The sequence below is a fragment of the Diuraphis noxia genome, unplaced genomic scaffold (assembly GCF_037042655.1).
Source record: "Diuraphis noxia isolate RWA-SAM2 unplaced genomic scaffold, SU_Dnox_SAM2 contig0003, whole genome shotgun sequence".
NCBI classification, from domain to species: domain Eukaryota; kingdom Metazoa; phylum Arthropoda; class Insecta; order Hemiptera; family Aphididae; genus Diuraphis; species Diuraphis noxia.
In genome coordinates, this window is record NW_028301713.1 from 22,535,923 (window position 1) to 22,551,674 (window position 15,752).

A 15,752-nucleotide genomic window follows, 5' to 3' on the forward strand; every position below is an offset into this window, starting at 1 on the left:
TTGACACTATCGGGACTGATACTCTTCTAAAACAGAACTAATGGTTGAAATGGCTTAATAAAAAGATATTTCGAATTATGTCAACTATTTATTAAATCCTATTCTTGTTCAATCAAAATATAATTCAATGAATTTTCAAATTGTTACCGTCTCATATAAAGCCAACTTTCCCTTGGGATATTTTTGAGTAATAAAAACACAGGTGTCATATCTGCAAACGGTTGTGAATAAACATGAACGAATTTACTATGTTTTAAGTGTGATCGTAATGAAATAATAAAATATAATGCCTAAAATTTTTTTGTAGACATTAGGTTTAATTCATAAACACATAAATTATCTACAAAAACGTATATTTAGAACTCAATTTATCAATTCATGTAATAGATATTAGTCTTATATTTAAGGATAATGTTGGTTCTTTTATGTGATACAATAAATATAATTGGTTTTTATGTGATATTGGAAAAATTTTGAAAATAAAGTTTACATGAACTACATTATTATACAGTTTAATTTTTTATAGTAAGTGAACTAATTTATGTGTATTGTGTATAATGTATTTTTAATTATTGTCTAAGTGTTAAAATTGACTAACTACATCGTCTTAAACGATTTCCAAAAATAATCCTAAACTCTATATTGGTGCACTTTTACATTCAGATATTTATATACTAATATTATTTTGCAACGAGATATAAAGTATGAACACGGTACAAAAATATATTCATTAAGATATGAAATTACAATATAATCTTTTTTCACGTTTTATTCTAAATGGGACCCACCTTCTGTGTGCAGACTCAAGCGTGGACGCCCACATGACCTGCTGTATATTATATTTGCTATAACTATTATTTATCTAAATTAATTAATTTTAGTTTTTTCTGATAAGTAAATACTTTAAAACGTAGCCGATAGTATCTATTATAAGTAATAATTTTTTCTAATTATTACTAATTGTTATCTATTTTTCAAATGTTAAAAAAAAATGTATTAATCCACCCTAATAAGTTAAGATAATATATGTCAGTAAAACTTTATTTAGAAAAAAATTTTAAAAAAAATTCTATAAATGAAACAGGAAAAATAATGTTTTAGCTTATATATTGTTCAAAAACATTATATATTGGTAAAAACATTTATTTATTTATCAAACCTTAGTCAAGGTAAAAAATAACATTGTTATGTTTTCCAAATAAAAAAACATCATAAGAATATTTATTTCAAATTGTTTTATACATCTAAAAATTAATAATTAAAAGTAACCAAATTGAAATTGAAAATAAAATACTAGAAACAGAAATGTAAATAGACGAACTCGAGGATCAACTTTGTGACTATGAATAATATGCTATTGCTCAGAAAAATTATATTATAACCCAGTTCACAAAACGTCAGGAAAAGGTGAATTCTATTAAGATCGAAGAAACAAATACACTAAATAAGATAAAAGCGTGAAATTAAAGAATTAAATTGTAAATATAATATACAAGAACAACATTTAATAGATATTCAAAAACAAAATATGGTTCTTTGCAGTGCAAAAATTAGCAAATACTTCATAAACTAGATGATATTCAGATATCTATAGACAAGTTAAATAATATCAGTTCAACTTTTCTGGAGAAGAAAATACTGAAAAATAAACTTACAGAAGCAATGGAGGTTACTAGTTAGTTACACCATAGGCAGGCAATTGTTGCAATTAGAAATGCAAATGTGGAAAAATACATTATATTATGTATTCAAAAATCTCTGGCTGAACAAGAATACAAATCACTGAATTGGAGAAAAATATTAATATTGAGCAAGATTGTTGCGAATGTTTACAGTCTTCAATATGTAAATTAAAAATTAAAAGTGAAAATATTTTCAAAAAATTGAATTCCAGGATGACTACAATTCGTCGTACATTTAATGAAAAATCGGCAGAGTTATGTATGCTCAAACTGAAATTAAAAAATAAATAATCTGAAATATTAGAGCAAAAAAATCGAACGATACAATCAGAGGAGGAACGTAAATTATTTCAAATGGAGCATAACAAAAAAAAAAAAAACTAAAATAGAAAAGGAAATTGAAGAACTTAGAGTCGAGTCTCAAAGCTCAAATGTGTTAATTCAAAACTTTGTGATGCACAAATGGAAACCACAAAGCTCAAATTCTATATAAATGATACAATAGGAGTCAAAAAGATCAAGGAGACTACAGAGTCGACAACAGGATGATAAAGACACAGTTTAAAAAATATGAAAACAGTAAACAAATTTTTGATCGGAAAATAAGAAATACTCGTAGGTAATCAATTAAACGGAAAATTCAACGAAATTTAATAGAAAAATACCATAAATTAAGTGCGATATGACGGAGATATGTGTATTAAATTGCACTTAATTTATGGTATTTTTCTAATGAATTTCGTTGAATTTTCCGTTTAATTGTTTACCTATTTCTAACCATTTTCTTAATAGGTGCTATTAAAATACACATTTAAAACAGCAAAATGTTAAGTAATACAACGATTTATTGCTACGTACAAACTTTTCAACTAAAAATTAAATTAATTCTCTGTCCTATTTTTATACTCATAATTGATCATTCTAATTCTAATTATACTTTTTTTTAGTCAAAATATTTAACTAAAATGTATAAGGACGATGATTAAGGTTATAGTACGTTTTTTTAAATGTATATTGTAGTAGTATACCAATATAGGTACCTACTAATACAGATAGATACGATACGTTTGCGCTTCTGTTAAAACTTTACTTTTTTCTTTACAATAAGTCTCCCGAAGTTCATTAATTTCGTCGTTCGATGTTTTTTAGTTCAATTTAGTGCTTTGTTATTTTCCAAAAATGTTTTGTATGCAAATTCGATTTAAGTCTTTGACTTTATATTTCGATATCATTGGTTGTCGCATATCTAGAAACTTCTTAGCGATGAACTCTCCGCGCTATACGAAAGTGATTTTTGTAGTATTTGAGCGACCTCAAAGAGGGTTGTATGGATAATTTAAAGCTTATCGACTGAAAACTCAACTACTAAACTAATTCATCAATTACCTGTTCATTTCGTATTTTTATTATACTTACAAGTGCATCATTTCTTATTTTGGACTTGTTTTAAGCGGATGAATGGTTGGTTTAACTTAAAAATAATGTTGAGATACTCTACAAAGTCTGAAAATCATGTTTTTTACGTGTGTATAATATTAAGGTACTCGTAATTGTATTCATTAATATGATTATAGTTATTCATTATAGTTGTACATTGTGTTTATAAGTCGTGGATTTTAATTTATGAATACCACGTGTAATTTTAATCTATAAGTAGCCTTTTTATACTATAACTTATTATTTTATTGTGGTGTTTCGTACGGAAATATTGGTGAATGGTGATTTATAAGGGAATATTATCTGCCCACCATTAAACCACAAGTTACAATACCACACTGTACGACATAGTGAGTACATCATAAACAAGAATAACTTAACAATACAAACTGAACCAAAACAAAAAAAATTCGAACATATTATGCACGCCGTAGTGCGTAGATATTATTTGAAATAGGTAGTGAAATGACTAGTTGTTCACATTGATTGAATATTTTCTATAAATAACTAAATAGTTCTAGATTGATTATTTTGAATAAAATAATGATATTATTTTATGGAATACTTATATTATTACTATCTAATGCCAAATAATCCATTATAATATACACCTACTTGCAAGTATACCGTACGAATGTGTAACGCAGGGTGGTCTAACCTTTTGTAGTTGGCAGACCAATTTACACATTTATAAACACTAGGGTACACCAAAATAAAAACAAATATTTGTATTTGATTTTGATTTTATAACAATCATAATTAGCAATATGATATATGTATACCCAAGTTATCATATCATAAAAATCGTAGAATGTGTATAAATTAGTACTGCCATCTCTAACCGCCTTAATTTTTTTTAAAATAATTTATCACACTTAATCAACACTAAAATTATTAAATGTATGTTTTCTAATGGAAGCCAAAAAACAAGGCTTTTAAGGCCGCGGGTCGGACCACCCTGGTGTAACGATTATAATTTGTAAATAACAAATTTAACCAAAAATTATAGAGCAGAGTAATATCAAATCGTAATGTTTGAAAACAGAATATAAAAAACAACATGTACGCAATTTTGCAAACTTGCGCTTCTGATGCGTAGGTGCGTATGCAGGATATTACTGAAAAATAAAATAACCACCACGTATATGACGCCATGACGGAACGGTTGGCGCTGGGGTTAAGTTTATTTGGTTTGGGGCGTGTCCGAGCAAATTAGACGATGACAATCTAAGGAACGTGCTTACAATATAGGTATGTCAGCGTTTTCAGTCTTTCTAACCCAGTATAGAACGCATGCACATTGTTTCAATGTATACATCTGGGATCAGGGAGACGAGGTGTACGATTTCGAATCCTGTTTTGACACGAACAGACCCACCGACCGACATGGATGACGATGATTTCATTTCAACATTAATTGCAGCATGCTATTCGATTATCAGGCGTACCTAACACGTGCATTCAAAGGATGGACAATTTTGCTGTTTTACATAATACGCGTGCGCCGTTACTTTTCAATCGTGCAGCTCATTTCGAGGTCAACTATTCGCACTCGGCATAAATAAATGCAAAACATTAAAATTGACTCCAAACTCGCAATAAGGCGACGGCGGCGTTCCCTGACGGATAACTTATCCGAATGTGTGTTTTACTTAATGGCCGACGAAACTATCCGGCCTTGTGGGCGCAATATTATTCCAGACAGCTGCAGCTCACCTTTCGCCGTCTCTCCAACTTCCCACCCACCACCACATCACCGGAGCCATAGCTAATGAAATACGCAACGGTCCGACGCTTTTACAGTTACCTAGCTCTATGTTTGTGCATTATAAGGTGGGTATGCAAACTTTGACAGTGGGTTTTGTTCGGCAAAGTTTCACCGCAGGTACGACTAACTAAGGGTTGCGATGAATGTTGTATTAAAGCATCGCGGTTACTTATTGGCGATTTAATCAGTCGGTAAGAAGACGCGTCGAGATATTGAGGATTTTTTAGTTATTTGTGGTCTCAGAATGAAAAAGCGCTATCTATAAATATTTGAAATATTTAAGAGAGATATTTTAAACTTATTTTACAACAAGAAATTGTATTATCTTTTTTGATATTGATTTTTAATGATTGGCCCGTTTAAAAATTCACAATATTGTTTTGCGTTAGCACTAGTAATAAGTTATTTTTTCATTGAAACTTAATGAAAAAAAAATTAATTTAAATAAGAAACAAACAATTCTGTGGATAGAATATTTTGGTTATTGATATATTATATTTATTCAATAAGAAATTTTTTGTTTTGAATTAATATTATATGCTATTATTAGACGTTACCAATCTCAAACCAATAAATATTTTGGCTTTGGCTTTTCATTTAAATAGATACCTATAGATAAATGTCGAATACAAAGTTGGATATGAGCTTATAAATTATAGAGTATAATTTGATCAATAAACCCATATGATGCATGATGATAATTTGAATTTTCAAGAAAATCGATAAAGCATCTTTTGGTTTTGAGCATATAATTATACTGCGGTGCGTCGTATCGTGTCGCGTTATAATTAATAATAAAATAAAATAAATTTTAAGTAAAAAACAAACGACTCCAAAATAATATAAATTTATCTCAAACCGTGTATAGCTTATATAATTTTTAATATCTACAAATTGTACCCTTGTATTCCGTATTATAATAATATATATAGCTTGGAAATGAAATAAAATTTGACGTACATTGATCACGTATACCCATCCGTGTTATCCAGCAAACACAATTATTATCGGTTCAAAATAAATATATGCACGATTAATGTCGATGCCAAATAGTGACTCGTGTGTTAATTCACATATTATGAAATTATAAATCACGCATTTCTCGGTAAACGTAATTCCCTAAGTAAATTATGTTTACTCATTAATTGATTCACACGTTGATAATAGGTATGTATTGGCATAAAAACAAAAACGTATTTCAAAATTATTCAAACAGAAACACCAAGGATATTAAATTGATAATAATATTTTGTAGTAAATACAACTACCTATATAAGTATATGGATTAATATCAAATTTAAAATATTTATAATGAAATGACCTATAATAAAGTCATACCGAAAGCACCCCTCGACATGTGTTGATAATTATTTGTTTTCAACACACTATAAAAAATTATTTTGCAAATATAGATAAACTCTAGACGAAGACGTTGGAATTCCACATAAAATAATGAGCATTTACCATGATTTGAATAATGTAAATACATACTAAGTTTTTATTTAAAACTGATGGTAATAGGATCATATAGTTTCAAAATTTAAAAAACTTAAAATTAAAAATCTCTCAAAATATGACGAAAAGAAAATAATTAAATATTTTGATCATATAAAATATATTATATGTTTGCATGTCGAATAACTTTTAAAATAATTAATTAATTGATTACCAGATTTCTTTCATATCATGCCATTTGATAAAAAAAAATGTATTTTAATAATCAAGAAGTAAACCGGATTGAAAATATAAGATAAAAAATGATTCAATCATTATTTGAGAAGTTTAGAAATTGAACAGGTAATATAGTACATATAATATGTATGTGGGAAAATCAGCATGTTCTAGTAACAGTGACCACTGTGGTTCAATATTGAGTAAAGTTAAACTAATAATTATTATGTCTGAGCCAATATAAGAGTAGGAAGTTGGTATACCTATCTATAATATTTAATAAATTACTGAATATTATACATACTACCTATGGTAGTATAATTAAATGAGTTCGATATCGTCAACAATAATATATTATGATCTATTATTGAAAATTATTTGTGATATACTAAAAAAATATGATGTAAGTGGTAAAAAACGAAAAAATTAAAAAGTTTAGAAAACACAATAACGAGACAACCTCATCAAAACCATGGATAATACATATTTTGTTGTATGATAGTAAAATATTTTATCATATTATCCAAACGAAGTTTTAATGACGATATAATGATGATCGTGAAAAATGTTTTATACAACTGACGCACAAGTATAGTTGTATTGGGGTTATCCTAACATAAATGGTGCTCTGATTGTTTGGGTTAATATTGCAATCAACTATTAACTGATAAATCTATTGATTTTCATTGGGCAAAAGATAACTTAATGAAACTTAATGATTAGAGTGCTTAGAACTGACAAGGAGTTGTGTGTCAAAGTCCTATCGTGTAGTTATTTTTTTTATTGAATACAATCAAGACAGAGCAATTTAATTGTAACACTAGCGCGAGATTTGCGTTTGTATCGTTAATGTAATTCGTAAAATGGTCATATATTGTTAACGTCAAGTACATTATACATGAATAAAAATAACGTATTAATATTAAATTTCAGCACTGCATGTGTTTTAGAGCGTACCATTTATAAAATAATACGATATTCCAAAACATTTGAATAGCGAAAAAAATAATATCTAAAATGACACATGTGTGTGTATATATATATATATAATATATATGTATATAACACCTCGTTCAGGAAACAAGAACACCATTAAATACACGCACAGAGCACCAACACCGCCGCTATGTCAGAACTTAGTGTTGTATCACGTGGTGTTTAATACCTACATGTGACGACATCGTGTTTTTTCAATGGGCATAATACATCGGGAAATAGGTTTTCACTCAACCACGACCCACCCACTCACCACCCAATGCCATCACCTCGTCGACGACTCACTTCTATAATATAATATTTAGTAAAACAGTGTATATCTACGCGAAGATAAGCACGACGGGAGAGGAAAGAGGGCGTCGCGTCGGTCGCAGCACACCGCTGCCGTTATTTTTTTCGCTGAGGAAATCGAAATTTTCTCCGCCGTCGGATTATCGGCTACACGCGAAAGCGGTGGGCTAAAGGGTTTAAGCCCCGGGTTATATTGGCCATTACAAGGGTGTGCTCGACCAACCCTGAAATGTCCGAGAGCGGAGTGTGGAGTGTATACAGAGCGCGCCGTGACGGTGAATTATTCAATGCACGGCTTATGTTTACAGTAGAAAGCGCCTGTTTCCAATTAACGGCCTCTCGAGTGGCAGCAACGCGGAGGAATGTAAATAGAATTTTATTTGTCTCGAAAGAACGACGATGACGCGCATCGGCTGAGGTCCACCACTTGACTGTGACAACTTTTCAATTTTTGGGGCAAACGGCATATGTGCTCAGATGGCGGCGGACGAGAAAATAAATTGTACCTACGCACTGTAGTCGTCGTTTTCCATCTGCAGAAAGATGCCGACGACTAAGCACACGAGGAGCGAAACACGGTCTTATATGTATATGGGGAATGAGGCTTATTGTTGTTTGTCGTGTCGTTTTACTTTCGTAATTAACTCGTGTGCTTTTCACCGCCACTATATATACTTGGTGGGTGTATTGTGAGAATATACGTAGACATATATAAACGCATCGCGTATATCACCGCCGTGAATAATAAATATAATTTCCCAGCACCATTGGGGTTGGCGGTGGCAGCGTGACCGGCAAGGGTTGTGAACGACGACAACAACGAGGGTGGAATGGAAGGCTTAAAATTTAAACATCCACGGATAGGAAGCGACGGCGGTCATAGCTGTAGTACAAAAGGAAAAAAGAAAACTTTTCCTCGTCTTCGTTCATAATAGTGAAAAATTAACGTTAATGCCTAAACAGAAAAGACGCGCTCTTATATATTATAATCAACTCTTCATCTTTGTTGTAGCCTTGAATACTTCCAAACACGCAAACGTTTTTACCTATCTGTTCCGACGGAGGGTAGAATGTTTCTATGTTTGTATATTTAATAGATGCCAGCTGCAATGCAGCTCAGTGAAATAACTACATCGTTTGAATCGGATATCAATGTCGCACATAATAATAAACATAATCAAGACCATAATGATGGATATGGCGTTATTAGTTGAGTCGTCAAAGAATTTTTATCAAACATAAACTCGGTGATTTACGGGATAATATTATAAAATATCGAAATTTCAATTGATTTTTAAAACTAAATCATCGGTAATTATATGAATATTGAATAATACTACAACATTTAAAACAATTTCATAGTAAGTCTATATTCATTGATTTTATTTTTTGTATTTTTGTTATTGTATATATTTTGTTAACGTCAATTTAAAATATCTATTGATAACTTTGATAGTTTTCAACTTTAAATAATTCTCGAAGGACATACTTTAATGTTTTCAACAAACAGTTTTTTATTTATTTATTTTTTTTTTAAATGGTAATTATTCTCAGTTTGCATAATAATCATACTATAAATATTATAAATGTTGTAGTGAGCTTTTAAATAAAAAGATAAAATACAAATACAAATAAAAAAAAGCGGATAAGTAGTGGATGTCGCTTTGCTGTATAGTGGGTTACTGAAATGGATGGAATTGAATTTGAATCCAATGATATTATATAATTGTATATGAAAAACGATTTTGAGCGGAAACGTTCTATCTGTCTAGGATATATTATAGATTATTAAACATTTTCAAATCTTAGATTTAAAAGGAAATTTTTTTATGAATTTCTAGCATAAAATAATTTACGAATTTTCGTGATTTTTAAGTATGTTGTCAAAATTCAAACTTTGAAGGCTTATAAAAAAAATGTATGCATAAATTTCTTTTATTTCTCAACTGCTATTGTAACAATATGTTAAGAGCCTTGTATTAAATTTTCAAGCTTTTCTACCCAGCAAATAAATTTTTATCGATATTAATTTAAAAAAAAAACTAATAATGATCGAACATTGTTTGGTGGATAGATTATACTTATATAAACATTCGGTGAAAATTTCATGGATCTATGGTCGTTTGTTTTAATATTACATCAAAAACCAAAATCGATTTTGTCGAAAACTGATTGTGCGTAAAATTTACTGCCCCAAAACGTGATGACAGACACAAAAAAAAAAACACATCATGGTCAAATCAATACATTCATCGCTCCACTCAGAATCTAAAAGTGAGTAACTGGATATCACTCTGCTTTACATATGGGTTACTGTAATGGATGGTATAAAATTTGAATTCAATGACATAATATCATAGTATACGAAAAACAACTATGAGCGGAGGTGGTTTGTCATCCTAGGATACTTTATCAGTCATTCATATAGTATATACAATTTATTATAAAGTATTAATATAAATCATTATTGACATTATTACAATAAAAATATAAGGTATACTCTGGAAATTTAAAGTTTAAAGAATTGCACGTTAACATTATATATAATTATTTTATTTTGAATTTCATATTATTATTGAATCAAAAATATATAATAATGTTATGGATACACCATATTACGCCATTATACCTACTGATCGTTAGAGTTGAAACAAAACACATTTATACTACATAAATGAAAGTTTGCTTAGTAAGATCATGGTTATGAAGTAAATAGCTATTATAATACAAAAATAAACATATTTTGTTTTTTGTTTTAAATCTAAGTTATAAATCTCTAAGAAAAACGTTTTGTGTAATTAAACGTAAGATTGATTTGATAACTAGGTATATACGATTAAACTTTTATATTATAATATGTATATACAGAGCTATTTCTGTTAACTTCCCAACAACTGCAATAATACCTTCCAAGTTTCCACCATCGACGATTTGTTTGTAAAGGACGTCAAGTGAAAACATTGTTAACACAAATTTCAGTCCACGTAGGTATACATCATTTCCTGTTTATAGCTTATAAATTTTACGGAAATACTGGATAAGGGACGAGAAAATAAGAGCAGGCTTAATAATTTATTTCTCTGTGACATTCTGGTAATATAGAAATATTTAAATGCAATTGTTCTCAACAGACCCAAAAAACCGTACATTTTCCAATTTTAGAAAAAAATGTATGAAATGTTAAAATAAATATGCTTTATGATTAAATATGGTTTTCATTTATTTTTAAACACACTAAGCAAGCAAGTGAAATCGATCCTCCAGTCGAGGGTCACCATAGGATTTTTATTGTTGTTGTACGTAAGCGCACACATGAGTTTATCCTTGTGTTCTCCTATTGTTGGACAGCAGTAAAAAAAGATTTAATGGCATAATATCCAATATAATAATGGTTTTTTTTTTTTTAAAGGGAGAAAATGTTAAAAGTTTTTCGGTCCTACATAAATTTCAATCGCAACCATTGTGACTGGTTTTTTACGATCAAAGATTTAACGAGATCTTGTATATAATATAGGAATTGTAAAGCCAATTGAAAACACATTGTATTTAAGACTCAAAGAAAAATTTTGAACTATAGATAATCTGGTTTTAGACATTTGAGAATTTTTTTTTAGGAGGTGTATATATATATATATATATATATATATATACCTATTAATGTATAAAGATTGATTAAAATTGATAAAAATCGGTTGAAATAAAAAATAATTTCATAATCAAGAAGACTATATATAGGCTATAGTTCATAAATTTATTAATTGTTTTCAATTATACATGCATAGATTCCCAGTAAAACTAAACATCAATATTACAAAACAATAACAATAATATTTGTATGCATTTTCAATTCAAAGTCATTGAATGCAAGTACCTACGAATATAAAAGCCAAATTACTAAAAAAAAATGTTATAAAACTATTTGTAACAAGATCATTTCCGATCGATCACCATTTGAATAAAAGAAAACGAAAATATTTCGATTTATTCGTTGACACGATATAATTTGGAGACTGTAGAAAGTCTAGCCAGGAATTAATATAATTGTTTTTTTTTTTGACATTCACATTACTTCCATTTTTTATACGACAAAATATTTTTATGATTTAGTTTATTCAACGATTTTCGAATAACGACATTAAATGCTTGACTACAAATTTATTGCCTGTTTGAGATGAGTATAAGCAATTTCATTAATACCATAGGATTTATGTTCGGATTAATAACATTGTCTTGAACGCGATTGAAGTGAGTTAATTCGATTTATTCTCAGTCATCCCTCGTCGCGCAATAACGACGAATGGAATCCATCAACGCGCTTATTCCGTTACAATACAAAGTAACCATTATATTTTAGGTAGAATGATAATATTATAATATTATTTCATGATTAGGTAGTAGGTATATACTTTAGGAGCCTACTCCAAATATACAACAATAAACAAGTATTAACATTTGGTAGATTTAATAATATATAGGTAGGTATAGTAATACTTTGTATAATTTAACTCGAAACAGTTTATTTGTTTTAATATAAATGTATTTGAAAAAAGAATATATTTTTTTCTTGGGTAATTAACAATTAGTTAGTAACAAGTAGAAACGGAATAATATTAAAATATAAATAGGTAATTAAAAAAAAACAGAGAAGGATTTTGATTACCTATATAACTAATAAATTAATAATTACTGTAGCTTATTCAAAATAACACTGAATGGATAGAAGATTAAATTTTAAGCTCATCCAGTGTCATCGTGGCCGTAGAGTTAATGGAAATTAAAAAAAAAAAACATTTATAATTACTTATATTCATAAAACCAAAAACTTCTTTGTTATTCTGCTCAAAACCTAAACGGTTAATCACAGAAAATATAGAAAAAATTAAGCTGACTGTAAAATTTATTAGCAAAAGGATTTTATAATAAAAAAAATTTTATTTACAAAGGTTCTTGTGTATTTGTTTCTTTTACAAATAGTATTACAAGAGGTAGAGATATAGTTCAACAGAGCAGAACAAGAATACAGGGTGTAGGAATTAATCCAATAAAAATTAATGATATATCCGGAAAAGGGTTAAGTAAACAACGTATGATATATGTAATACATTATCATATTTTACTATGCTTCATATACGGCAGATGAAAAAAAAAGTTACAATCGTGGCCAATATTTTAATTCATAGAGTAAAAAACGTATGCAAGGAGCTATATTATGTAATGCATAATGTTAGCGAGTCGATGAGATATTTACAGTTTTAGCACCCATTGCCATTTAGGTCTATAGTCGTGCCTATGTCGACGAAAGTTATATAGTTTTATAATAAATGATAGTATTTTATTTAATGTTTCTCGTATGGAATGCGTGGAGACCGCGAAGATCTGTTAGAATTCCTTAGAATCCAATCACGAAAACTATGCTAATAGAAAATACAGTTGCTGAGATACAACTTAGAACAGATAGAGAAATTTATATTTGAAACTCTAATATTGTTACAGTGCGAAATATTATATATCATTATCTTTTGTGGTATTAAAAAATAGTTGAAAACTACCAACTACATTTAACTCTCTAAAAAAATAGGTAAACTAAGTTTTAACACATAAATTGCAGGTATTAATTAAATTAATAATAATCCACATTTATATTTAAAAACTATAATAAAAATCTGATGTTTATAATAAAATTGAATAGCTCTACTATTGATTAAGCTTGTCAATTATAAATCTGAATTTTTATAATCTAGAAAATCGTATCATTAAAATATTTATAAACCAATTTTACCTTTTGTGCGACGAAAACTTCGTAAAGAGCACAAACTCCGGCAATTGTGATACCTTGTTCTTTGCACAGCATAGCTACGCACAAGCAAACCACAGAAAGTGTTAGAGGCTTCCATCCTGAAAAGCAATAGTTGTGTAATTGAGTTTTAATGACAAAAAGTACAATAACGTTTTATCATATTTTTAATTCATTCATGTTAAAAAAAAAAAAAAATTACAAGACCATAATTTATTTACCAGAATATTTTTTCCTTTTGGTTGCTTCCGTATAAAATAGATAAGCAGATAAGTAAAATACTGACGACAGTGTCTCTGCTCGTCCCACCACACCAGTCACCTGTAACAAACCAAATAAATTTAGAATTTATAAGAACTAATTAGGTAGTACAATATTATTCGTAAATCAAATTATCGCGCAAAATAAAATTGATTTTCAGAAAATTTATTTAAATATAGGGTTTTTGGATTTGAAAAAAAAAATAGTAAGCCGGTTGAATATTATTTCATTGTTAAATTCATATTTCTGGATATTTAATAAAACATTTTCTTACTGAAGCTACTCTTTTAACAATGTTTATCCATTCTAATTCTACTGTCCTTTATATTATTGTTCACTACATTGCCCGGTCGTTTGCTAATGACCCAACCGTGCATGTTAAATGACAATTAGTTGGAACCATCCTTTCTCATCTCATAATCAGAAGAACAAAGCAAAATTATAATCATCTAAAATTTAATAACATGTCTGTAATTGTTATGCTAAAATACTCGCTGACCTATTTAATAGGGATGGTTTTTATAATAATATAATAATTTTAATATGCATAGTACAAACACAAAATTATTGTTTATGATTGCTTTATTTATTTAAAGGCCTATTTTATAATATAATTTAAATATTAAAAATTGATATAATATACTGAAATATTTAAGTTTAATTGAAATGATGGCACATGAATATACATAAAAGCGTATGCCATCCTTTCCCACGCCCAGTCTCTCAAATAATTTATGTATAAAATAAACTAGAAAATTCATAATTTATAATATTTTATAAATTTATTGATATTTCAATAAATACAATCAAATAGTTCATATTTTTATTTTCTATTTATAAAAATGTTTTATTGTTATATCGATTATTTAAATATTATTAATTATTAGGATATAATAAACAATCATAAGTTAATAAGTATATCATGTAAAAGATAAGAAATTAAAAAAATCAGCTATTTAAATAAAATGCTTATCGATCAAATATAGGCAACAATTAAAGACACAGGTATGTATGTATATATATATAAAAAAAAAACGATGGTAATACCAATGTGGTAACACTATATGCTTGTTGAGTAAATTTCAAAATATAATTGTTTTACGAATGGGGAGTTTCAAAGGATATTACGGAATCAGATTTAATTGACCCACTCGCCTGGGGACATTTCACTACCATATATTAATTTGGGATAACCCCGTTAATACGAGGTACGATATATATAATGTACATTGGAATAAAATGTACCTATATTCTTCTCTATATCTGCATGTCTCTATCATTCTCTAACTATACATTTTACGGACATATAATTAAAATTTATATCGTTTAGGAATATAGAAATGTGATTACACTGTAGACGCGAATCAGTCCAAACCTAACCAAACCACACCTATATTGTCAAATGTCTGTGATGATTAATAACATGTGTGTTTTACCAATTCAAATATATGCCAATAGTCATCGCAAATGGACACAAATCATTTTAAAAATGGTTTGTCGAATCTTTTTTATGCCAATCATATTATATATTAGAAAATCCTTACGCAATTCAAAATATCGATTATGTCGGTATTTTTTATTCACAGATCTAGTAGGTATAGATACACAAAGATAAGTGACATGCGGTAGTGAAACACCCAAAACTACTTAAGCAATTGTAAAATTTGATTTGTTTATGTACGAATAAAATAATGTAATAAAGATATTTATCTTGAATATCTATGTTTTATGTAATGGTAGTAAAAAAAATTAACAAATAATTTCCGTAAAGGAAGTTTCTCTTCTAAATATTCAAGTAACAGAGAAACTCAAAGTCTTTGACACAGCCGAAGACTCATAAAAACCTCTATTT

At 28.6% G+C, this 15,752-nt stretch overlaps 1 protein-coding gene across 2 annotated transcripts in view; it reads right to left on the reverse strand.

Annotated features, from left to right (window-relative positions):
- Positions 1-15,752, reverse strand: part of Tmtc3 (Transmembrane O-mannosyltransferase targeting cadherins 3) — a 61,004-nt gene that overhangs the window by 18,210 nt on the left and 27,042 nt on the right. For both annotated transcript variants that reach the window (XM_015513508.2, XM_015513509.2), the window contains 2 exons: positions 13,861-13,960; positions 13,625-13,740 (listed from right to left, as the gene is read on the reverse strand). In XM_015513508.2, coding sequence (XP_015368994.2) covers positions 13,625-13,740; positions 13,861-13,960 — 216 coding nt within the window. The remainder of the gene's footprint in view (positions 1-13,624; positions 13,741-13,860; positions 13,961-15,752) is intronic.